This window comes from Neovison vison, chromosome 5 (assembly GCF_020171115.1).
Source record: "Neovison vison isolate M4711 chromosome 5, ASM_NN_V1, whole genome shotgun sequence".
Taxonomy (NCBI): domain Eukaryota; kingdom Metazoa; phylum Chordata; class Mammalia; order Carnivora; family Mustelidae; genus Neogale; species Neogale vison.
In genome coordinates, this window is record NC_058095.1 from 109,597,639 (window position 1) to 109,625,053 (window position 27,415).

The window sequence follows — 27,415 nt, forward strand, 5'->3', positions numbered from 1 at the left end:
TACTCACCTTTATAAAGCCCTAATTCCATCTGACCCTCAATTTAAGACACCAGGGAAGAAGGCATGGAGGATGTGACAAGACAGAAAAGGCATGCAAAAAAAGTCAACAAAGTCAACAAAGAAAGGACTGAAGATTAAGAAATCAAACTCTCACGGCACTTGGGTGGCTCAATGGGTTAAAGCCTCTGCCTTCAGCTCAGGTCATGATCCCAGGGTCCTGGGATGGAGCCCTGAATCGGGCTCTTTGCTCAGTGGGGAGCCTGCTTCCCCCTGCCTTTCTGCCTACTTATGATCTCTGTCTGTCAAATAAATAAATAAAATATTTTTTTAAAAAAGTCAAACTCTCATAGGTTCCAGTTTCATAGGTCAAAGGCTTTAAGACTTGTTCTCAACTCATTTTATAATAAAAGAACTTAACTCATAGAAATTTAGTACCAAGTGAAAGTTTGTCTTTAGCCAACCAACAAAGTATACCATTTTAAGGGTAAGAGAGTACATCAGATCTCAGTAATAAGTCAAAATACTGAGTTCTTGTGCTACACACTCCAATCACTGGGAGTCTTTTCAATTGAGGAGCCTACAGTACTACAATTTTTCCTGCTTTCAAAGAATTACTGTACTTCCACTCTCGATATGCTTAAATGCATTTTCATGTTTGACAACTACCTCAAATATAAAGAAATAAGAACTATATAAGATTCTAAGAAAAGAAGAAGAAGGAAAGATCGAGGTTAACTAATAGGGAATACCCAAAGAAGGCAGAAATAATAGAAAAATGGAGAAAGAGGCAACATGAAAGAAGACAATGACTAAAATTTTTCTAGGGTTGATGAAAGACACGAATCCTCAGACTCAGAGAGCAAAACAAAGTTTATAGCGAGGTAAACCAAAATAATATACCTATACATATTATAGCAATAAATATAAAGCAATCAAAGATAAAAAGAAGGTATGGGGAGAAATCAAAAGGAAAAGCATGGAAAATGCTCTACAAACCTAAAACATTTAACCTAGCAAAGGATTACTTTATAGCAAAACAGAGGTCAGAAAACATACTACCTTTGAAATACAATAGAAAACTTGTATTGCAACTTAAAATTTTACACTAATACAACCTAAAATTTTGTCCTAAGAATTGAACCTTCTTTCAAGAATGAGGGGAAAAGATAGTTCAGGAAAAGACTATACTTACCATAAGCATACCATCACCGAATAAACTTCTTAAGAATGCATGTTAAAAAGAAGGAGATTGAACCAAAAAACAGTGAGATGAAAAAGCAGAAAATCTGGTTAAAAACAAAAAACAAAAAACAGGGGCGCCTGGGTGGCTCAGTGGGTTAAGCCGCTGCCTTCGGCTCAGGTCATGATATCAGGGTCCTGGGATCTAGTCCCGCATCGGGCTCTCTGCTCAGCAGGGAGCCTGCTTCCCTCTCTCTCTCTGCCTGCCTCTCCATCTACTTGTGATTTCTCTCTGTCAAATAAATACATAAAATATTTAAAAAAAACAAAAAACAAAAAACATATATATATGTATTTTTTGTTTTTGTTTATATATATAAAACATATATATACACAATATATATAAATATATATACAAATATATATATACATATATCTGTATATATGTGTATATATATATGTAAGTACAAATAAGTATCAGTTGACTCAATTCAAAGTAAAAAGCAAGATGGACCTAAAATATAGAATAAAAATAATACACAAGTTTGCGGAGGGACACTTGCAATTTAAGCTTTCTATGAATATTATTATTTTAAGGAGGATGGAAGAGGTATTTTTTACCTTTACCTTCAGGCTTTTGTAAGTCAAATATTCATGGTAACAATTTATATAAGCAACCTTTCAATTCAAAGTCTAGAGATATAATGACTAACCTCTAACCCAGAGGAAGAAAAGAATTAGAATAAATAAAACTTGGAATAGTCAATAGAAGGGAGGAAAGGTCAGGGGGGAAAAGGCAATAATAATCTTCATTTAAAAAAATACAAAATAAAAAGAAAAATGTAAATCCACATACATACATACCGAAACTAAGGTTGAAAGGTTGAAGATGAAAAAAATGAAAAAATATGTGCGAGCAAAAGCCTCAAAAGAAAGCTAAGACGTAAGTATTAATTTCATATACAATAGATGGTAAGTTTAAAAAAAAAAGCATTCTCAAGATAAAGTGAATCACTACATAATGATAAAACATGCAGTTTGCAAGAAAGACATATCATTTTGAACTTGGGCTCAAAATACTTGGCCTATAACTTGGTCTTAAAATACATAAAGAATTGATAGAATTACAGAAGAAAAAGCAAATCTATAATCATCCTATTTTGCTTAAAGCACATCTCTCAGTAACAGATATATATGAAGCAGACAAAAGATGTTTTGGGGTAAAAAAGATGTGAGCTTCCAAATTAAAGCTATACTTAATGGCTTTACTGGAATCCACATTCAACACTTAGAAGAACATACATTCTTCTCAAGCACAGGCTATAACATACATCTCAATCAATGTAAAGAATCAACATCAAATAAAATATTCCCAAAATGCAATGCACTAATATTAAAAATCAATTTTAAAAGGTAACTTTAAAAATCAATTCTAGCAAACTCATGAGTCAGAGAAATAATACTGAAAATTAGGGGCACCTGGGTGGCTCAGTTGTTAAGCACCTGCCTTCAGCTCAGGTCATGATCCCAGAGTCCTGGGATCCAGCCCCACATCTAGCTCCACATTGGACTTCCTGCTGAGCAGGAAGCCTGCTTCTGCCTCCCCCACTCCCCCTGCTTGTGTCCCCTCTCTTGCGGTGTCTAATAAATAAATGAAATCTTTAAAAAAAATAAAAATAAAAAAAAGAATAATGAAAATTAGAAAAGTTTTAAGAGTGAGCTTAAGAATATGACATCTCACAACTTTAAGGAATGAGCTAAAGTGCTACACACAGGGAAATCCATAATCTTAAATGCTCCTATGAGGGAAAAAAGATAGAGATTAATGAATACACATCTCAAACTGCAGAAATCAGAAAAAGAACAAACATATAAGAAAACAGATGGAAATTTGATAAAAATTGAAAACTAATAAAATAGAAAATAAAAACCTAAAAAAGTTGGTCACTAAAATTAAAAGTTGATCTGACAAAAATATACACAGTCAAAACAAACTTTTAATTTAATTAATTTAATTTAATTTAATAAAGGAAATAAAGGAATAATAAATAATAAAGGAAATAATAATAATAAATAAATAATAAAGGAAAACAAAATTCACAGCACCAGGAATTAGAAAGGCAAACCAACTACAGATACAGTAGAAATTTTTTAAAATTTAAAAAAGCCTTCCTTATTTAAATATTAAGGTTGGTCTCCTGGACAATTCTCTAACAACTATTTTTAAGACTATGAAACTCTCCCAAAGGACAAGGAATACAATAAAGCATCATTAATGTTAGACAAGGTAACAAAAGTGAAAATGCCAGGCAAACTATAAATGCCACAGAAATAAACTCCACCAATTTCTACTATTCTTATGTATGAACTGGTGTGGCTGGGGGATAAATCACTTTCCTGTTTCCCACCTAAAGTAAAGGGTTGTTGAAGGACCCAAATATGACCGTGTACCAGCTAAATCCTCTTTGGCTATTAAGAGATGATGATGGGGCACCTGGGTGGCTCAGTTGGTTAAGCAACTGCCTTTGGCTCAGGTAATGATCTTGGAGTCCCAGGATCAAGTCCCACATCAGGCCCTCTGCTCATTAGGGAGCCGGCTTCTCCCTCTGCCCCTCACCCCTTTCATGCTCTCTCTCTCTCTCTCAAATAAATGAAATCTTATAAAACAAAAAAATGATGATGATGATGATGATGAAGAAAATCCACACCCTCCTTGTTGTATATATACTCCTTTTCTCGTTCCCTCTTCTTGATGATAGTACTTGTTATAAGACCTGGCAAACTGCTGCATTCTTAGAGGAAATAGAATAAGTTGATTGTTGATGGAATGGCAATGTTTCAAAGGGTCTTCATCTGTCTAGTTAGAAAAATAAATGTAACTTGCATCTTGCTCCTTTGGGCTTGCAGAAAAAACTCTGAGAATTACTATAAACAAAACATCTGTATAGTCAATTAGGAGTAGGTATTTACCCCATTTTTGGAGGGAAAATCTGAAGCACAAAGATTTTAAGTGCTCCATTAAGATCAGAAATAGACCTAAAAAAAACAACACATTCTGACAGTGCTCTAGCCATCAAAGCCATAATGTCCCTTTTGTGTCTCTCTGTTCCTCTGTTTAATACAAACACTGATCTAAAACAACATCTGTGATCAGGTGACATGTATAATGGAAAAATCCTCTTTGGAAGTCTTGCCAAGTATGAAATCTACTAAAAGGAATGGAATCTGGTAAGAAATATCCTACTATTAACTCATTCACGTTTAGCAAAACCCATCAACTACCAATGCCAATGTATATAATTTTATAGGCACTGCAAAATGTAAATTTTTAGGGAAGACTGTCTCTAGGTTCTGCTTGAAAACAAATGCTCAGTGAGCACACTAGAAAAAACAAGGCTTAAAACACACACTGCTGCTTGTGCAACCAATGACCCAGTGGTCACTTCCAACTACAGCATTCTACAAAAAAAATTTTCAAATTTTAAGATGATGCTTCCAAATTCCAACATGGTTCACTGTGTTTTGGAATCTTCCGTCTGAAGATAGCAGTATTATTCCACTCTCGACTGAAAATCATCACACCAAAACCAATCATATTAGTGCTTTTAAAGCATAATATAAATTTTAAGATTAGATTACCTCATGTTTGTAGAATCTTATGGTTCATATCATACCAGAAGAGAGATCTCATCTATACCCAGCAGCTTCTCATTGTGTATGGACTTCGTGTAACAGTACAAACGTACATCTCCCCACGTGTTGCATGTAGGACTACTGGAGGTGAAAAGCATCACAGCAGGACAGACCTAGGTAATTAAACACATGCACAACTGCATGTGCTCTTGGGATACTGCCTCTATGCAGGTTTGAATTAGAGGGCGGATGATTCAGGGAAATAGTGAACCAAACCCGATAGACACCACTCCATTGGCTCCATCAGTCAACTCCAAGATAATGAACATTGTGCTGTTGCAGAAATAATTTAGATTATCTTATTCAGGGAAACTCAAAAGGGTCAGATGAATTAGAAACCTGGAGAAGTGGAAGGTAGTTCTATAAGCCTCTAGGCTATGCTAATAGTAACTTACATCCTATTCACTAACCCACTTCAAAACATGACTAGGATTGTTTTTTCACTCCCAAGAAGGATATGCACACCTAATGAAGCACAGTGGAAATCCATTTTTGACCGCAAAGCATGCAAGAGAAGACCCCAACTCTCCGTGGCCAACCATAAGCCAACCAACAAACCAGAAAAAAAAAAAAGAAAAAGAAAAAGGACATTATTATCATAAGTTAATGGCTCCATTTGGTTCATTGTGAATTTGGCATGTTTGTGACACTACACCAGCCCTGCTAATCAGGTGCTGCTTTTCCCACACCAAGATCATGTCACTGACATGGGGAGAGGTTTTGTTCCAGCTTGAACTCTGGAACCTTGCATTTGTAATAGAGATAGATTTGATTTAACGATTCCTATTTCTCTCCTGACATCCTGTGTGAGTCAAAGATTTAGGAGACAAGGAACCAAAATCTGTCCAGAGCAGCGGACAGTTACAGCACAAAGTCTAAAACCTGGGTCTTATGAAAGTTGATTTTCTTAACTTCAGGGCTGCTCAGGGGTGTTAATATGTTACACCGTGCGTGCATAATTAGGGAATCAGTACAGCCCACTGGTCTGTCCTCAGCAAATGCTGACCTAACTGAATGGGGTCAAAGACAGCAAACTTTGTATCTTGCTGCAGTTGGTCAGTGCTCTTGAATTTTCCCAAGTGGCCAAAAGGGAACAGTCTCAGACAGTACTAAGTAGCAAATCCAAAGGTACTAAAACTCCCAAAGACCAGCAAGGCCCCAATTTGTCACAACCCTCAAGTTCTTTCCTCCCGTCCTTTAGCCTTCCACCTCCAAAAACTACATCAATACATGAAGACAATATACCAAGCATCAAAAAACCCAAAAAGTATAAATGATACCACATAAATTACTATAAAAAAAATAAACAAAAATATCTTGCCATACTGATATTCAGAGAAGTCTAGCACCGAAAACAATATTAATAGCCCTACTAATTTATTATGACAGGTAGTTCTTAAATAATCTTAAATAATAATCTTAAATAAATAATCTTAAATAATCAAAGGGTGATCAGGATTTGCAAAGAGAAAAAAAAACTTATAGAAATGAAAGCACAGTTAATTGGGGTTTTTTTCACTGAATTTGATTACAATCCTTAGAAGTCAACCTACCTCAAGTTTAAGTAGGTCAGCATCTGCAGATTAATGATGGCCTCGGGAATGACTCTGATACAATTATGATACAGATTAAGAATTTCCAGTGATACGAAATGGCACAATTCCATTGGAACTTCGACCAGTCTGTTTTTCGATAAATCTGTGAGAAAAGGAAAGAGTATTTTGTCAATAAATCTTCAACATGACCCAGTACAATTACCCACTACCAACACTTTTTTTTCTTAACATGTTTTAAAATAAGCATAATCTAAATGTAGATAAGCATTTTCATTCCTTGTAGCTCTGTTACTCCAGGGCTGATTTCTTTTTCCTGGCATATTACCCAATTCATATGGGAAAGCAAAAATATTGCTAAAACAGTTTTATCTCTATATTAATTTGTAAATACAGGCCAGATATAGAAGAGTAACTGAATCAATATTTACTTTCCATTCTATCTAAAAATTATTTCAAAGTCATTCTCCCCTAGGCAAGAATGAAAACTGTATCCTTCAATCTTCTCTGAATACATATCTTTACCATAATATTTATTTAATTTAATTTTGCTTTCATAACATATGTTGTCTCTTGGGACATTATATCCTCTGCAAACACACACATAGTAGATACTAAGTAAATATTGCATTCACTGGAATAACTGAGAACCTACAATGAACAAGCCCAAGACAGATCAACTGTGTCTCTCTTAAGGATAGGCAATGCGCAGGCCACATGACCAGCCATAAAACTGGGCTCCCTTCCTCAAGTGTACCAAAGACCGTAATAATGGAGGTCTACAGAGCAATGTAAGCAAACATTAAGGTTTACAATACCACCATCTCAACAATAAAAAATGGAACAATCCTTAATGTCTAGATCTAAGAATGGCAGACATAACTGTCAAATACCATAGAACACCAATCATGAGAAAAGAGCTACCACTGTCAAAAACAATAAGTCAACATTACTGATATCACCCTTCATCAGGAGCGACTCAATCAGTATGACCAGATGTTTATTAAATATCGTGTCATATATATTTAAGGAATCACACTCCTTAAAAAAAAAAATTTAAATAGGTGAATACAATAATGAAATAGAAGTCCAAGGGCTATCCTCCTGACTACTCTTCTGAGAAATAAATACATAAATAAACAAAGACAGACCTAGATGGCTTCAGAGGTGAATTCTAAGCAGGTTTAAAGGGACAATTCTGATAAAATTTAAACTATTCCACACAAAGTAAAAGAAGGAAAGTTTCTAAATACTTATTTAAACAGTAAGGTATAATATTGATATCAACACCTAACAAAGAAAATACACAAAAACAAACTACTTACACATCTCCCTTCTACATAAATACTTATGTAAATCCTAAATTTAAAAACTAGCAAATGGAATTGAGCAGTATATGAAAAGATAGACATACTAGAGTATGAGGTGAAGGCAGATACTTAACTCCCTGAGCTACCAGCTGCCCCTAAATGATTAACTTCAAAAAGTGGAGCACTGGGTGTGATGAAAAAATAATGAATACTGTTTTTCTGAAAATAAATTGGGAAAAAAAAAAAAAGGTGAAGCCATCACAGCACAGGGACAATGCGTGGGAAGTTTGCGTTTTTGATCTTAGAATAGAGAAAGTCTTCCTATGAATGGCATAACGCAAGACTGATAAATTCAACACATTAAAACAGAACTTACAACATTCTAAAACCAACAAAACTCCACCAAAAACATACATGACAATCAAGGAACGAGGGGCAGGTGAGCAGTCCTACAGTTCATAAGCCCAACAGGTTAATTTTTTATACAATGATAAGAAGTCTGAAATGCAGGGGGGAAAAAAAGGACAGAAGGAAGCAAGGAAGGTGAGAGAGGAAGGAAGGGAGAGCATGGAGGAAGGGAAGGGAAGGGAAGGGAAGGGAAGGAAGGAAGGAAGGACGAAAATGAATGGATGGCTCACAGAAAAGGAAATATAAATGGCTCTTATGCATATGAAAAAACGATCAACCTTACTCACATTAGAGCAATGAAAATCACAGCTACATTCTAAAGGAGAATACTTTTCACCCATTAGACTAGTATCAAAAAGTTTGGTGAAGGGCACCTGGGTGGCTCAGTTATTAAGTGTCTGCCTTTGGCTCAGTCCATGATCCCAGAGTCCTGGGATCAAGCCCCGCATTGGGCTCCCTGCTCAGTAGGAAGCCTGCTTCTCCCTCTCTCTCACACCTGCTTGTGTTCCCTCCCTGGCTGTCTCTCCCTCTGTCAAATAAATAAATAAAATCTTTTTAAAAAAAGAAAAAAGCTGTTTGGTTTTTTTTTTTTTTTTAAGACTTTGTTTATTTATTTGACAGACAGAGATCACAAGTAGGCAGAGAGGCAAGCAGAGAGAGAGAGGGGGAAGCAGGATCCCTGCTGAGCAGAGAGCGATGCGGGGCTTGATCCCAGGACCCTGGGATCATGACCTGAGCCGAAGGCAGAGGCTTTTAACCCACTAAGCCACCCAGGCACCCCCCCCCAAAAGAGATTGATGAACACATTATAATGCTGGGGAAATGGTGATGAAATGAAGAACATGTTAGCAATATCAATCAAAATTACAAATGTACATATTTCATTCAACCTAGGAATCCTTCTCATCTACAGATAAACTCATATGTGTACAACTGACATATTTCTTAACGTGGTTTGAAAGAGCAAAAGATAGGGAGCAAGTTAAACATCAGTGGAGGTCTGATTATATATTAATATGGTATTAATAAATATAAATAAAACTAAAATTAAATTGACAAATACTAGCATAATATTAATATTTCATGTGGTAGAATGTAATATTAAACACTATACTCCATAGTGCAGTGCTGATACAATGCAGTCATTAAAATGAACGAAGCAGCTTTATGTGTGCTGATCTGGTACAATCTCCCAGACATGTTATAAATTTCTTTTAAAAGCCTGGCATAGAACCAAGTATTTAGTATTTGTATTTTTAAATGAATATTTGCAGAGTTGTAAATAGATATGGAAATATAAATAGATTATCTGTAGAAGCTGCAAAAGGAACTGGTAGAAGTGGTCGTTTCTGGAGAGAGGGTTTCTTGCACAGAGGAGGGGCGTCGGAGGGAGAGCCCCCCACCGTACATCCTGCTGTACCTTTAGAAATGTGAATGCACCACTTACTTGATTTTGCATAGAGAAACGGATTCAATATATAATAGGTACATGTGTTATATATATTGCATATAAACACGTATGTGCATATACACGCAGATACATGCACACACATAAACATATTCTCTACACACAGAATTTTGTTTCATTTGAAAAGAGAGCGAAGAAGCCAGAGCAAACCGTGAAGTCCCATGCTCTTACTGAAGGGAATACAGAGACAAGCTTTTCGTGAATGTTTAGAACCTCAATGGAAAACAATTTCACAAGCCTCTTGCATTCTTTCTTCCTGAAACTCTATTAGACAGGGCAATCTGCGTGTGCTACAATGCTGGAAATCTGCCCAGAAAACTTTTATGGGCTGTTTCCTTTAGGTTAGACTCAAAGAAAAAATTCTACGGAGGTTCCAGTTTACATTCAAAACTTGACTTTCCTGAGAACTGCGAGAACGAGACCATCAAGTTGGATGTTTTGATAACTGCTTTAAATATTAATAATGTTTTTATTAGTTTCAGTGTCACTCACACTTTTTTTAAACAAAAGGATATAGGGGTTTTTGCAGAAATGCTGTCATGTAACTATAAACCTTTTAAAAGATCATGGGATAGCAAACCAACAGTAGAAACCGCTCCAATCAGAAAGCAGAAGACCAGCTCTAAATTTACAACCGCTTGAGATGTTTGCGGAAGTTACTCAGCTTCCCAGGTCACTGTTTCTGAATAGGTAAAACCCGAATACATGCGACTGGATCAATTTTAACATTCTTTTCAGATCTAAGATTTCTATGAATAAAAAGTATTCAGAATTCAAGTATTTTCTGTCAAAATAGTCCGAATCCAAGTCATTTTGTTTCCTCGTGATAATCAATAGCAGCGGTTGACAAAAAAAGTTATAAAGTACAAACCCACATATAATAATTACTCACCCATCTTTTTGACAAATTTGTCCTTTCATTGTAAAATCTATATTCTTATCAGATAATCTAATTTTAAAGAGCGCTCTATTTTCAAATTTGCAGACAATGCTCCATGGTCCACTTGGAGCCTGACACGGGGCTCAATCTAACGACCTGACCTGAAATCAAGAGTTGAGGACTTAACCAGCTGAGTCAGCCAGGTATCCCTTTAATCCTTGTTTTTAACTTAGCTGTCCTCTATTTTTTCAGGAATCCTTTTTCTGAAAGGACTCTGGCTATTCATTATAAATGAAGTTACAAGCAATGGGCATCCGCCCTGCCTGAGCCTCCTACATTGCTAGTCACATGAACAGAGCTCCATGTCAAACTCTGAGTGAGAATTTTCCCATGCACTGTGCTTCCTATCATCCTGCATTCATGTTCGTTTCCACAAGAAAAGGGAAGAAATTGATTACAGAATCTGCACACAGCTCAGACTCTTTCAATGCCTAAATTAAAAAGTTGCCTAAACCAGCATTGTTGGAAGTTAAAACAAAGCTGAAATATGGACCGAAAAAAAAAAAAAAAAGAAAGAAGAGAAAAGAAAGAGAAAAGCTCTCCTTTCTTATTTAAGTTCATTAACCATATGATGGATTATTGACTTATTTATCAACACACACTCAGGACGAGGTTTCTGGAGAAGTGAAAAACACAGAGACTTACTTTTAAGGAATTTATCATTTGAAAAATGAGCTGAAGCAAACCCAGAATGAACTATAAGGTAAGATGTTCTTGTGCTGAAAAGGGAAAAGGTACATATAAGGAGCTGAAAGCCAGGTGGGTAAATCACATTACCATCCGTTAGGCATGTCTTTTGTGCCACACACTGTATCTGGAGTTTTGCATCTGGTACCTCATTTAAAACACCCCAAGGAGCTGTGCCTCCACGATCTGAAGAAACTAGACTCAGAAAGCCTGTGTGACCTGCCCAGAGCCACAGAGATAAGCAGTTACACTCACACCTAAGGACATCTAACTATAGGACCTGACAGAGTTCCTCACATGAGACCACTCTTTCTCCACAGAACAATGCCAGCAAGACCATGATGTGTCCCTCAGCAAGATTATTAGGAAAATACAGCAATTAATCTTCACTGCATTTTTATTTGTCCAAAATACAGTCAAAAGAAAAGCAGCATGTTCTGTGTATAGACCCAGAGGGGAAGACAGTTATAAACACGATGTTCAAAAAATAAAGTACTGAAAACAATATGTCAGCTAATGGGCTAAATTCTGGAAACAGCTCCCGGAAACTTGGTAAGTAGAAATCCTGGCCTCACCCGCTAATTACGCTAACCCTACGTAAGCACTCTGTTCACTGAAGAGTTTAGAACGGGTTTTCAAAGCCATGACTTACTTTCCCTACTTGTCTCTGAGTATCATCTAATTTTGAATTAACTTCATTATTGGAAGACAGAAAAAGGCTCCCAAAACCAGGTAAAGTGCTTTCCTGGGCTTTCCTCAGGCTAATGCAGACATCACTTTGTATCTTTGAGTGTCTGCAAGCACCACAGGAAAGCTGTCCAAAAGGGCTGAAGTCAGTCTGGATTATGCTGTTTTGACTTTGATAACCCAGAGCAGATAATCCAGTTATAAATACTGGGGGAGGAAGCAGGGAATGGCATACCAATTTGTTCAAAATCTTTCTGTTAGTGGAAAAAAAAAAGAAAACAAAATCTGATCTTTCTTAAAAAGAAGGAGGAGGAGGAGGAGGAGGAGAAGAAGGGGGAGGAGGAGGAGGAGGAGGAGGAGAAGGGGGAGGAGGAGGAAATGGAGGAGGAAATGGAGGAGAATGTGGGGAAGAAGGTGGGAGGGAAGGGAGAGAAGAAGGGGTAATTAGAAGAAGAAAAAAAAAAGGAGGAGGAGGTGGAGAGGAGGAGAAGGAGGAAGAAGAGGAGGAGGAAGAAAAAGAAGGAGGATGGGTTCAGGACAGGGAGGACAGGGAGGAAGAGGAGCAGCAAGAACAGAAGGAAGGAATCTAGGACTTAGCTGTAATTAAACAAGTAAGAGGACAGTCAGTTCACAGTGTGCACATAGATGTGAGCATCCCTAACTTGGCCTTTGAAAGAATAGAGCCATGCCAGAAGCCTGGCCATCCCACCCACTACGCCAGATGGACCAAGGTGGGGTCAGTGAGCGTTGTCGAACCCAGGAAGACAAAAAGAACACGTACTCATAGACAACAGGCAAATGTGAAGAAGGCCAATCCAATCTTCATCTTGTAATACAACCAAAACCAGCTGGGCAAATGGGTCAGGAGCTCTGAAATGACCCAGTAAGTTCTGAGCAACAACAGGTAAGTAAGCTTTTAAATTTAGGAAGAGGTAACTACAGATGAGGAATATGTGTTCATTTTTATTGTTTATTGGTCTAATTCTGTTAAAAATATAGAGAGGTACCACTTCTAGAGCAGGAGAGCTTGTGGGTTGGCTGTTTTCCTAAATAAAATGTTTGCCTAGTGTTTCTTAGCCTTGTGGGTACACTGAAATCACTTAGACAGTTTTTTAAGCCCGGAAGCCCGAGGCCTATGGCCATAAATTTTAGGAAGTGGCTTTGGCATCAGGATTCCCCGGATGTCCAGTTGCTTCCCTCTATTCCAGGGGAAATTCCTTTGAGTAGATGATCCCACCTCTCAGGTTCCCTACCTAAACCAAGCCTTTCCAACAGGTGGCGCTGTCCTAAGGCCAGACAAGGACAGAGGGGCCTGATTTGGAGAGCCCACTGGTACCTTTACCATGAATCCTAATTTGGGAAAGAAAACCTGAGCTGATCCAGAGATAACTGTTAGTCAATCAGATTATTATTCTAAATTCCTCCGCAAATAGTTTTTGATACAATACAGCAGCAAAAATCCGACCTGGAAGGGAGTTTTATGTATTATAAGTTGGCTATCATCATAGAAATTTAGATTTTTTTCCTCCTTGATTTCTCAGCATAACCTAGTGAGGCAGGTGTTGTTACAGCTCTCAGTTACGTGTGGACACTAAGGCCCAGAGAGGTTAGTAACTTGCCTGAGGATACAGAGCTAGGAAGCAAGAAATAAACCAGTAGGTATGACACTTTGGAAGCCTTGCTCTGAAGTGTTTTCGATTCTGCTTCATAGGATTGCAATGTGCGAAAAGTCAGTTGTTCATATGGGTAACTCTTGTTTAAAAAAAAAATTAACAGATTCATTTCAGATGCCCGATCAGGAGACACACAATGACCCCATAGCCCCAAACGAAAACTTCTGACAAGATGCCAATTCTTTTCTCCAGAAAGAAGGACACGTGTCACGTGGGCACCTCATTTCCCACCCTGAGCTACACGCTGTCCTTCGCTGCGAAGCCCCCCTGGGGGCCAGCCCTGCCCTGCCGAGTGGGGGACGCCACAGCTCCGTGCAACACAGCCAGGCAGCCAACCGGAACCCCAGAGCCACGTCCTCCCCACGTCCGCTGCTTAACTGAACCATCGACATGAAAGCCACGCAGCCAGAAATAAAACAATAAGTTTCACCCGGGCCAAAACAAGCTTTGCAAATCCCTAAAATAAAGTAGCCCACTGAATGAAAATAAGCAGGGGAGGGTGGAAAAACAGTCGCTGGAATCTGGTGTGCAGTCAGCACCATCAGAAGCACGATGTTGTTTTTGTATAAAAAAGGAAAGTGGTGCCTCAGGAGGACCTGGAGGAGGCCAGCGGTCCAGGAACAACATCCTGAGCGATCAGCCGCGACAGCACAGAGCAGCTGCACCGGCAGACCGACGCTGCTGTGAAGCTCCCCTGCAGGGTCTTGCTCTTCCGTCAGGCGAGAAAGGCCTCATCTTGGAGTGACCATCGCACCCAGCCCCACAAGACCAAAGGATGTATTTTTCAAGCTGAACGATACACATGTTATCATGAAAGTTTAAAGTTTGGAATGTTAGCCCCAAGCAGGACGCTGCAATAAAATCGGGTCAAATGGGTTTTCTTCACATAGAAATCTAAACTCCTGACCCACCAACTAGAGCCTGGGACCTACTGTCTTTCTAATACTGAGGAAGGATGCTCTGTGCCTGACCATCACCACCCTCTTGGTTGGTCATGCCTGGGACTACCGTGCAGGGACCATCCTCAAGCGGAAGCATGGTCTGGAAACATGTGTCCTCCCTGGACAATCCCTCTCTCCTTGCACCTAGGTAGGCAGGGGTCTCTTTAGAAGAATCTCAGCTGTATCTTTCTGTCCCTTCTGAACTTCCCCCCATCTCCCCCACTCCACAATGCCCCCAGCATCTGACTGCCCCTCGCTTCAACTTTTCTCTTGGCAGAGACCGCCTACCCGGCCCCATGACTCAGCACCCATGGGGGCATACTCCTGGGCACCTGCCCATTTGGAAATGCACTCAAGCAAGGGCATGCTGCTTTCGGTTGTGAAGCAGAGCCCCTGGGATGACTCATCCTGACTCTGGAGATAAAACCACCTGATGCTTCCAGGGTTAAAGGGACAGAAATAATAAGCAGTTTCATGAAAGTTCTGAGGGAGTTGGTCAAAATCTCAGGCTACATCTCTAACAGATCAACAACAACAACAAAACAAATCTTATCAAATCTTATCAAACAGGAGAGATGTGTTGAGTAACTCCTCAGTATGAGCCATGAGTCCTCCCTGACCATCTATTTAAAGTCTCAAATTCTGTCTTAACCTCCTCACTCTAGTCTACATTTTCTCCTTTTCTTAGCACTCAAGAAACATACCATTTATTCTAGTATTATGGTTCCTACTTTTCTCTTTCTCCCTACTAGAATGTAAGTCCTGTGAGGGTTGGGATTTTGCATGGTTCAGTGGTGTACACTAAGGCTTTAATAAATATTGTTTGAATGAATGGAGTAGGAAGGCAGGTTCTTAGGTCAGACAACCTGCGTTCAAATCCTGGTCCCACCACTCAGCTGTGTGGACTTGGAAATAATTATTTAATTTCTCCATGCCTCCATTTCCTCATCTGTAACATGAGGATAATAACGGTCCCAGCCCCACTGAATTACTGGAAGGATCACATGAGATGATTGATACCTCTAAGTCTTCTGAGCAGCTCCTGGCACAGGAGTGAAGGCCTCTAAGCAAAGTCTCTATCATTAGGCTAGCTAACGCTGGGTTCTGAGTATTTCTAGCGAGAAATAATACTGCTTGGGCTAGGAAGGAGTTTAAAACCTAACTGACAAGCTCATGAAGTAAACCATACACATAAATGCTTCATGATAACAGCAAATCTTAGATAACAGACTAAAAGAATATAGTGTATTTTGAGTGAAAAATTCGTAAGTTGGTTGGAAGGTTTCCCTTTCCAAGGCTGCAGGAAGAAATAAGAAACAGAAATTAATTTTGGTAAGTGCCAAAAAGCATCTAGTGTCAGATTAGACTCCTGGTGCATTGGTTTTATTAGTGGGTGATTCCTGTGAGCCCACAAAGTGCCGAGAGGTAATGACGTGTAGGTGGCCTTTTACTAACAAATGCGTTACTGACACATTTAGCAAAACCTGATTTATTGTACCTCTCCAAAGCACTGCCAAAAAAAAAAAAAAAAAATCAGGTTATCGATTTTTAAAAGAACAGCATAGATGTGTGTGGTGGAGGGCAGGATGGGTAGGGAATTTCTGCTCCAAAGTATAATCATTTCACTTAAAGAACCTCTACAAAGAGGTTTTCTACTCTTCAACACAATTCTAACAAATGCTATTGATCACTGTTCCAGCCCCGCAGCATTTTAGAAACAACAAACATGTAAGGAAAAGAGACAGCCGTAAGAAAGTACATTTCTTACATGGAACAGTAATGAATGGTGAAGTCGATCTACATTTTCAATTTTAAGTACTTTTAAGTTAAAAAATTTAAGCTGCAATGGCAGGGACCAGAGACAAGGACATACTAATGACTCCAAACAATCCAGCGGTAGTTTGCCAACTTGAGGATTTTAAAAAAAAAAAAAATTTTTTTAAAGATTTTATTTATTTATTTGACAGAGAGAGATCACAAGTAGATGGAGAGAAAGGCAGAGAGAGAGAGAGGGAAGCAAGCTCCCTGCTGAGCGGAGAGCCCGATACGGGACTCGATCCCAGGACCCTGAGATCATGACCTGAGCCGAAGGCAGCGGCTTAACCCACTGAGCCACCCAGGTGCCCCTGTTAACTTGAGGATTAAACTGCATTTCAAATATTCTGTTGAAGACAGGAGGGAAGTGTGTCCTTAATTCTTTTTGTGTTCTCTTGTAAAGTTACTCAAAATGAAAACATTTTAGGTGGGTGCAGCCTCTCTGTCACGACCCATCCCTTTGTGACTCTGAGGAGCTAAGGCTTCACTGCACCACGAATCACATCCCATTTGCTTGGAGACAACTTTGGTCTCAAGAGACGTAATAACAACAGCCCCTTGATGGTAATCATCTTTAAAATGGGACCTACTAATTCGAAGGGGAGATACTACTTTTCCTATAAAACACGAATGCTTTAAGTAGCCTAATTTGCAATGTCCAAAAGGTGACAAGAGCCCAGATGTCCACCAGGGGAGGAGCAAAGAAGCAAAACGGGGTGTACGCACACAGTGCAATAGGATGCGGCCTTGACAAGGAAGGAGGGTTGGACACGCACTACAGCGTGCATGCAACTTGAGGACATTTTGCTAAGGGAAATAAGCCAACCACAAAAAAGACACTGTACGATTGCACTTGTAGGAGGGGCTTGGCATGGTGAAGCTCAGAGAGACAGAAAGTAGAAGTGCAGTGGCCAGTGGGGAGGCGGAAGGGAGAGCCACCTTTCAGGACTACACAGATAAAAACCCTGTAGATGGACGGCGGTGATGGCTGCACCCCACGAGTGTCCCAAACTACACACTGAGACATGCTTAACGTGGTACTTTTTCCGCTGTAGGTTATTTTTATCACAGTTGGAAAAAAACGCATTTTTTCCAAAATGGTCATAAAAGACAAACATTATCCTAGAACATGAAATTCCCCAGAATGCCAGAAATGACTAATCCTACAGGGGCTGGCAGCCTGAGAGAAGGGAGCAGCTCTGGACAATGACATAGGGAAGGTGTCGTGGACAGCGTCATGCAGCTCTGTGACCGAGCACCACCTCACAGTTTTCTCTGGCTCCGTCCATCCACCTGCATGTACGTTGCCCCACTGGCCGCCGCCGCCAAAATGTGTGCTTGACTCACTTGGGCCCCACCCATCCCCACTGGGAAGGAAAAGTGAAATGATGTGTATAGAGCAGCAGCACCTGAACTCGCCGAAGACGGTTCCGGAAAGAAATAGAGCTAGGACAGCTTCTGCTGTCACAGGCTCACAGCACAGAAAGGAACAGCCCTGCCGTTCACAGTAAGAGAGGTGTAAGAACAGGCTCCATCGCAGATTAGCACAGGAACAGGGATCCCCTGGGGTGCAGAGGAGCCCAAATAAGACACTGCATGGGGCTCTGCTTGGGACAGGGCTCCTGAGCCCCAGGGCAGGGGACAGGGAGTGAGGGGGACCAGCCCCAGAGCAGAGCAGACAGAGCAGCTGCTCAGATGCTGTGAGGGGAGGGCAAGGACCTCAGGTTCTCTGCGCTGCAAGAGGGGGAGCTTTTTCTGGAGGGGGGGGCGGTTCTAGAGCTCAAAGACCCCTTCACTAAAGCACGTGGTTAGTATTCAAAACGTAGCAAAGGGCTTGTTGCCTGACCAAGGCTGAGCCGCTAAGGACAGTCACTTAGCAACCAGTTCATGGGTAGTCTCTGTCTCACCGTAACTAGAGGAAGACAAGTTGCTAGTCAGTGAGGGATCTGGAAAGTACTGCCAGAGGAGTAATCTGGGGAAGGCAAAGGAGGTGAGTCCCAAGGGCTCTAAGTAGGGACGTCGCGCACGCCCGCCATCCATGAGAGTGCTGGAGTCGGAGGCAGGGAGCAGACTCCACATTCTTGGCGGAGAGCGGGGGAGAAGAGAGAGCAGAAAACTCGGGACTCTGGTCCCAGACTTGCCTGAGTTTTATTATCATTCCAGGCTCGCTATCAAGACTGAAACAATGCGCTGTTGTGAGTTGATGATTACATAAATATTGAAACTCTCAACCATGAAAGAAAAGTTACTTGCTGGAGAGAAAGCCCTTTCTCATAAAAATGACCAAGTGGTAACATTTTTCTACGATTTTTACCTTTGTTGGAAGCTTTTTAAATCAAATTTATGGTGAAACAGTCCTCAGTTCACCATAACCACCAGTTCATCAGATTCTTTATTATGTTCTTTAAAAATAGCAAACAAAACCATTAAGAAAAGTGAATACTACCCCCCAAAGATAAAGCAGACGGAGTGCTTTTGTACTTTACATAGTACTTTCACATATATTCTTGATTTGGTCTCTCCCATTAAAAAGAGCTTTTTAGGGGCACCTGGGTGGTTCAGTGGTTTAAGCCTCTGCCTTCAGCTTAGGTCATGATCCCAGGGTCCTGAGATCGAGCCCCACATCGGGCTCTCTGCTCAGCAGGGAGCCTGCTTCCCTCTCTCTCTCTGCCTGACTCTCTGCCTACTTGTGATCTCTAATAAAATCTTTTTTTAAAGAAAAGAGCCTTTTAGGGGTGCCTGGGTGGCTTGTTAAATATCCAACCCTTGATTTAGGCTTAGTTGTGATCTCAGGGTTGTGAGATTGAGCCCCAAGTCAGTCTCCACACTGGTGTGAAACCTGCTTAAAATTCTCTCTCTCTCTCACTCTCTCTCGTGTCCTCTGCTCCTGCCCCGAAAAGAGCCCTTTAGAGGCAAATCAAATGTTATTATTTTTTCTACAATTTGGTAAATAATCTCAATCATGAGGCCATGTAAGATCTTTAATTATCACAGATAAGATAACTGGGAGACTTTCTAAATGACACGAAAATGTACTGGTACATTTTAAGAGAGTTCAAGATAAAGAAAAGAATCTTTCCTTTTATTAACTATGATGTAAACTGCAGCTCTACTAGCCAGACCACCCGTTATTCAAGTTTTCCAAATACTTGTGTTAAGTGAGTAGAGGGAGGGTAAGAGCCATGATTTGGAAGTATAAATCGTACAGAATTCAAAATTTATACCATATGGTGTTATTAATTATCAGTAGTTAGTTAATCTCAAATGAGGCAAAATTTCAAAAGCCATCCACAAGTTTCAACATATGCTAGTGAGGTCGAAAGAGGACCACAAACTTGACCACAACCTATCAAAAAAAACCTCAAAGATACTACCAATGATATTTTTAAGATATGAATCAGGAAATCTAAAGCTACTGTAACATTTAAATGGAAGTCGATATGAAAATGAATTTTACATTTTCATCTATTTGAAAATCCATAGGAATTTTCCAGTGCATAATGGAAACAGTGTTTTTACTACCAATGACAGTTTATGTGTACAAGAATGTTCAGAGCAGCCTAAATTATAATTTTACTTGTATGTGCTTTTTTGAAAGCACATACCTCATTTTACAGAATTTTAAATTCAGCTTTGTTCATCTTTTAGATAAAACAAGAACTTGAAATTTCAAGTGAAACTTAGATACTATTAGGAGAGGGAAATGGACAATGAATTATAATCTTCTGTTTGGGAGAGTTTTTTTTTTTTTTTTCTCTACAGTCATTCAACAAATATTTGTGCACCGGCTCCGTGAACTCTGGCAAAACGCCTGCCCTCTGGAGCGTAGGTTCAGGTGGGGCGACCTAAATAAAACTAACAGGGAGAATACAGAGTGTGTTAGATGGTGATACATGTTAGAGAGAAAGAGCGAGTGCAAAGTATGGAGGAGGGGCCTGCAATTTTAAACAGGGTGACCAGGTTGGACTCAGAAATCAGGTGATGTTAGGTGAAAGCTGAAGGAGGTCAAGAGAAGAAGTCATGGGCACATCTGGGGGGATGAGCCTTGCACTCGGGGTCAGCAGCAAACTGAAAAGCCCGAATCAGCACAGGACGGTGGACTGTGGGGACACCAGCGACGCTGTGTGGCTCCAGCAGAGGGAACCAGGGCGAGAAAACATGAAACTGAGGCCAGGGAGCATGTCATAGGGGAGCAGACCAAGTAGGGATGTTGGTAAGGGGAAGATGCGGCATTTACTGGCCACTGGAAGGTTTTGCACAGGGTCTCCTCCCCTCTTAAAAAGGATCTTACTAGATCTTGTGTTGAGAATAGCTTCTGAGGGAGCAAGGACAGGGACAGAAAGACCCTACAAAGGCTCCTACAATAATCCAGGCCAGGTAAGACCGTGTGGCTAGACCTGAGTGGGAGAGTGGAAGAGGCAGGAAGTGGTGGGCTCAGGTCATACCCTTTGAAAGGAGAGGTTAGCGAATTTTCTGATTGGATGTGATTTTGAGAGAAAGGGAATAGTCAAAGATGTCTGCAGATGTTGGCTCCGGAAGTGAGAGTGGCGTCGTCATCCCAAGATGCGGAAGCCTGTGGGCAGACAGTGTGGGGAACACTGTGAGGGCTTATTTTGGAGACATCAGTGTTGAGACACCCAGCAGGCATGCACGTGAAGGTATCAGGTGGGGAGATGCACCCGTCTGGAGCCCAGGGCACATATCTGGGCTGGAGATACAAATGGCAGGAGTTGTGGGAGCAGAAATCACACTTAAAGACAAAACTAAGATTTCCAAGGGGTTCAGAGAAGGTGGACAAGAGGGCCCAGCACTGAGCCCCAGAGGCATCCCAAGGCACAGAGGTGGGAAATGAAAAGAAGACTAAGAAGGAGGTCTGTGAGGAAGGGGGAAAACCCCGGCAAGTATGATCTCCTGAAAACCAGGTCAAGCAACTGTGTCACGGAAGAGGGAATACATCCCCTGTGCCCTGCGCTACTGCTGGATCAGATCAGTCCAGAGCGGAGCAATGAGTGTTGTATCTAGCCTGGTACAGGTCACAGGTGACCTTGAGGCGTGCTGGGGGCACATGAAGTGGGTTTAAGAGAAAACGGAAGGACTATATAAAGTAGTTAAACTCAGACTGTTCGAAAGTAGAACGGTGGTTGCCAAGGGCTGGGGGAAAGGGGGAAATGGGGAGTTACTGTTTAGTAGGTATAGAGTTTCAGTTCTGCAAGATGAAAAAGTTCTGGAGAGTGGCCTCACAAGCAATGGGAATGTATTTACTACTGGTCTTTACACTTAAAAAATAGTTAAGATGGTAAATTTTAGGCTATGTGTATTTTACCACAATTAAATTGTTTTTAATTTAAGGAATGAGAGAGAGTATGGAAGGAGAAAAATAAGTTACAATGAGTTTAAGCAAATCAAAGAGCCTGTGGTAGAGGGGAGACAAGAAATGGGATAGAAGCTGGAGGGAAGGTCCTATCAGAGGAAGAAATACCAGCATGCTTGTATGCTGATGGGGATCACTTGGTGAAAAGGAGGAAACAGGAATCAGCAGAGAAATGAGACAATAAATACAGTGGTGTTTTTCAGAAGGGGAGGGGAGCTCAAGCATCAGTCATGGCCTTCCAAAGGAAAATGGACAATTCTTCTCTAGCAGAGGGGGTGAGGCAGTGGGTATGGGCACAGATGCAGATAACTGAGTAGATGGGGCAGAAGGGAGACAGAGAAGTCTCCTCCGACTGTCTGTGAGCTCAAACAGCAGAGAGGGAGAGAGGAGAAGATATTAAAGGTTTAAGGAAAGACAAAGTATGAAGTAGCTAATAAGAAAGCAGGAAAGCGAATGCACTCAACAAATGCAGAATGACAGTCAGGTGATGTTCAGGGCCCACTTGAAGTGTGTGGGCATGAACAGGAAGAGAGGCCACTGGGATGGCCATAGTCCTATGGATGTCTGAGAGAAGCGTGTATCTTTCACTATTAACTCAGTCTTGTTCAACCTCAGTACCTCTGCCTATCAACAAGCTCAGTCTGGAAATGTAAAAGTAGTCCTGCCTTATATTTTTCAGCTCTGATCCCCAAGCACATATATAACTGGAAAGAGCCCAGCAAAATCACCCATGTAAGCTTGCTCAGCGGGAAGTCACAGATGCTGGAGGGAGACTCCCGAGGGCTGTGTGGCACCTTCCCAATCCCTTCCCACATCAGGGAAAACCCTCCACCCTGTCACTCTCTCACTCAGTCATTTACTGGCTGTCTTCTATAAGACAGACACACTGTGCCCAGTATTGTATGCAGTGATGTGAATTGAAGACTCAATTCATAACCTCGAGTGATTTACAGAGTCCAACTGGGGAGGTCGAGAAATGAACAAAAGAAAACATACAATGGATTAGACCTAAATTTATCAGCATGGTTAAAAATACCAATTCTGTATGAAAGCTTGAAAAAGGATTCAGGACCTAGAAGCTGAATCTCCAGACAGGTGGACGGAGACCCCCAGGGCGGAGGGGATAATTCACTCCAGGCTAAAACACGCAGCCTGGATGAAGAATGCATGGATGAAGAAGTGTGTGGAGGAAGTGTGACTGGCATTATGGCCGAGGCACATGGAAGTGATGTTGAACAGGGATCCACGGAAGCAGTTGTCCAACCGCAGCCACAAAAATCCAGGTAAGAAATGAGGAGGGTTTTTAGTAAGGTGAAGAAGTTGATATAGAGAAATGGACATCATCGTCACCCTCCTCACCACAACCACCACTGTTGCCATTATCGTTAGGAGGGAATGGACAAGGGAGACACGTATGAGGTACAATTGGCAGAGCTTAGCGATCAGTTAAATACAGAAAGCGAGGAGAAAGAAAGATTGAGGGCGTCTCGGGATTTCTGTCTTGGAGAAATGCCTGGAAACTTGCTACTTGTTCAAAAGGAAAGCTGGGAAAGAAACAGGGTAGTGGTGGGTTAGAAGAGTCACGGTGACTTTAGATAAGATATGTATGGAGCAGCCAAGCAGAGTGGTCTGTTGGTCACTGGATAGAGGGTCTGGAGCCATGAGAAAGGCGTTGGTTAAAGTGTAGGTTTTTGTTTTTGTTTTAAGATTTTATTTATTTATTTGACAGAGAGAGAGAGAGAGAGAGATCACAAGTAGGGAGAGAGGCAGGCAGGGGAGCAGAGAGCCTGATGCGGGGCTCGATACCAGGACCCCGAGATCATGACCTAAGCTGAAGGCAGAGGCCCAACCCACTGAGCCACCCAGGCACCCCTAAAGTATACTTTTGAAAGACATCAGCATATAAATAAGGAGTTGCCATACATGATGTCACCCTGGAAAAATGTGAAAAATGAGGAGAAAAGATGAACTAGAAAACAACCTTCTAGAAGCTGCTACCATAAAGCAATGCCTTTCTCTTTTCCATCACAACTTCTTGAAACCTAAAGGGCTTGGCTCCATGGCCCAAGCACAATGGTGAGTCCTGGAATTCAGACTTTCTGAACCAAAATCCAGAGTTATGTCCATGACAGCACTCTGCCCACATGTTTATTACACAATTCAGTGATAATAATGGTATTGTGCTGGTAACCTGACCAACTGTGTGTCAGGTGATAACAGCATTATTTGCTACGTTGTCACTCACTCGTTAGGAACCAATCATGATCCATGCTTAAGAAATGTGTATTCCTCCTTAGGGTCACTACCAATTTCTAAAACAACAAAAATACTGAAGGCTAAACTATGAAGGCAGTTGAAAAGTTTGACTCCTTCCAGAAATACTTCCTTGGGCAATTTTTTTTTTCTTAGCCCCCAAAAATACGAAACAAAGAGTGAACTGTCTACAAAGTGCCTGGTTTTCCCATTCTTAAAGTTCACAATTAGCTAGGACAGCACAGATAAGAAAGACATTTTTGTGATGGTGACTGAGTATAGTATATTCTATTGTAGGAACATGAATTTTAAGGCTGGAAATAGTTTATTTCAGATGATTTCTGCATCCTTTTTTACAGATCTAGTTGGAAGCTCCTTGTTGAACTCAAAAGTAAAAGATTGTTGTACAATCTTTATTGTACAAATAGAGACTGTTTTTATCACTTACCAGAAAGTATAACAGAAATGTGGTTTATCTAGCTTATTTAAGAAAATATATTAAACTGGTATATTACTTTCAAACATATCATTTCTAGAAGATTTAAATGTAAACAAAATGCTTCTTTTCTGGAGACTTCCCTTTTCCCTCTCATTGTGATCACATGATCTACTCATCTAGACTTCATGAAAACAAATAATTGTTGTTATCATATTTTTTTTAAAAGTAAGAGCTTTTATCAAAGGCTCTGAAAAGAGTTAGTGTTTGTGGAATATAGTCAGAAGTCTCCACCCTCTCTAAGCCTCTTGCATTATGCTTTAACCATGAAAACTAAACAGGTTTTATCTTTTCATTATTAATTGCTTTGCAAACAATTTGAAATCTAAGTCTTGGAAAATCTCTTCTTCCCCTGCAGCTCCAAGTACATGTTAGTCCCATGCTGAAGTGGACCCAAGAATGAAGAACATTCCAGTGTCTGCACTGAGAATTCTCTAGGTCTCCACATGGATTCAGTGGGCGACAGTTGCCACCAGCTACCCTTTCACATAATACACACAACAACATAAGGACACCAAATGCAAGTCAGCCAGGACGATGTGTTGTCATGGTGTGTAATCACCACTGAACACCTACAGTGGCCTGGAAACACTGAGTGTCTTCTAGAGACTCACTCCTAATCTCATAAAAACTTCATGGGCGTGTTATCCCCACTCGCAGATAAAGAAACAGAGACACAATAATTCCACCCATTACACAAAGCCACATAGCGGCCCAGTCGGGAGTGTGTTTAACACAACCTAACTTCACACCTAAAAATGGTTAAAATGGTAAATTCAATGTTGTATATTTCCCACAAGAAAAATACATTTAAAAAATTGCTTAAAAAAAAAGATTAAATAGCTAGATCTGAACTTGAATCCTTCTAACAAAATTAATTCTAGGTTGGTTAAAAATTGGAGAGTAAAAAGAAACAGTAAAGCAACCAGGAAAAAAACTTTGAAAAGTTGGTGTTCAAACCAAAGTCATCTAGCTTTAGAGTCCCTTCTACATGCTGACAGTCGCTCACAAATTGCTATTTTATAGGGGAGACTGCCCAAAGTGCTCTATATAGAGCGCCCTCACCATTATCAAATTGAGTTTCATGAGAGCGCGGCAGTACCTCTTGGCCCGCGGGAATACACAGAATGCCCCGGGCCCATCTGGCTGCGGAACACAGGAAGGGCATAGCCCAAGACGAGGTCAGAAGCCACCTAGCAAGCCTCAAAACTGCAGCAGGTTGTTCACTGCAGAGACAGTCACTCTCCAGAAGCTTCCAAAGGAGGTTGTATGTCACACGCACTCGGGAACCCACTTTTGGAGCCTGTAGTTTTGGGGGAAATGTTTGCTATGGAAAGGACGCAGAAAATAAGCACACTTGTGTTTTAAGAAACCACATGCATACAGCAGAGAACAAACAAAATTACAGTTTTCCAAAATACCTCAGAGTTGAAAGCTTGCAAAAAGCCTCAAATCTTTCCTGCAGCTCTAAAATAGAGTCCAGAGGGAGGAAGGAGGGGGCAGGATCCCAGTTTTGAGGTCTCCCAGTGGCATCCAGACAAAAAGAGTCCCAGATCTAGGGAGCACATGTCTTCTTGGAGGCGGACCCAGAAGGGAGCTGGGAGGGACTGCACTCAGCCAGAGAAAACCTCACCTCCTCAGGCATCTTACATAAACAACTGCCCACCTTGTTTATTTTACCATCTCTCATATACTATATTAATTAGTACTTTCCCACCATTGTTCTGAATATCAGTTTTAACTGCCTTCAAAAAGGAAGGAAAGTCAAAATGCCCTTCTTGTCCACGTGAAGCCTGGATGCTGAGTATCCTTTCCACTTAACAAACAATGCAATCCTTTCCCCCCACCCGGTATCTTACTGCACACCAAAGCCTAGCAGAGAGCAAGTGAAAGAGAGACAGAACCGACTGTTGGGTGTGGCTCTCATCAAACTGTGGGACTTCAGAGACAAGGTAAACGTACCTTGGATTCTTACACATTGGATCACGGAAAAGAAGACACATATTTAGATTTAGAAGATCCTGGGTTATGAAACCCAAAGTCCAACCTTGTTAAATCTCAATAATCAATGTCATTCTTTGACCCATTTGCTGAAGAAGTAGTCGTAATATATCTTAATAACCTTCCATAACCTCGGAATTCAGGACCACAAGGGACATGCCCATTGATATAACTTATAATCAACTGTCATTGGGTAGGAAGAGAACAATATTCCTGCCCCATCCATCTGCTTTCTGCCCACCAATTATGCTCCAGGGATCCAAATCCTAGATAAGCTCTGAGATGTCCCATATGGCCATTACCATCAATTTTCAATAAGCATTCTCAGAGTGAGTGGCGTGAATATTGTAGGAAAGGAAAGGAAGCAGATGAAAGGAAAGAGGAGGGGAGGGAAAGGGACGGGAGAACAGAAGAGAACAACAACAACAATAAAACTCAGAAAAAGAACAGGACAGAACAGGACAGGATAGGGCAGAATGGGAAAGGAAAAAAAGACCAGTTGCCCTGTGGTTCTAGGAATGAGGTCTGTGGACATCGCAGTGACCACCCTCACAAGCCCCAGGGAACAGCTCTGTATCCCTCCCTTGCCCCAAACTCTCCCCCAGCCTCTTTCCCTAGCTTCACACCATCTCCACTTAACCAATCCTGTCCATTCTTTAAAGGCCCACTCAATCACCACCCACTAGGGGACATCTCTGTGCCACCCAGCTTTGAGGGATGTCTGCCCTTCCTAACTTCTGCAGGGTGGCCCAGACACATGGCTCTTACTCAAGAGTCCTTACCCTGAGGTTAGTGCCTGAGAGCTCCTCTAGCAAGTTACACCCAGGCAAGAACACAGGACACACTTTCCAACCTGCATTGCTGGCTACTAATTCATAGTCCTGGTCTAGTTAGTCCCATTTTCCAGTCTCTCCTATCACATCTTATTCCAGTCCCAGAG

The 27,415-nt window shown here is 40.9% G+C and overlaps 1 protein-coding gene across 4 annotated transcripts in view; it reads right to left on the bottom strand.

Annotated features, from left to right (window-relative positions):
* Positions 1–27,415, bottom strand: part of LRCH1 (leucine rich repeats and calponin homology domain containing 1) — a 193,412-nt gene that overhangs the window by 89,843 nt on the left and 76,154 nt on the right. For all 4 annotated transcript variants that reach the window (XM_044249740.1, XM_044249739.1, XM_044249742.1 and 1 more), the window contains exon 2: positions 6,426–6,570. In XM_044249740.1, the coding sequence (XP_044105675.1) occupies positions 6,426–6,570 (145 nt within the window). The remainder of the gene's footprint in view (positions 1–6,425; positions 6,571–27,415) is intronic.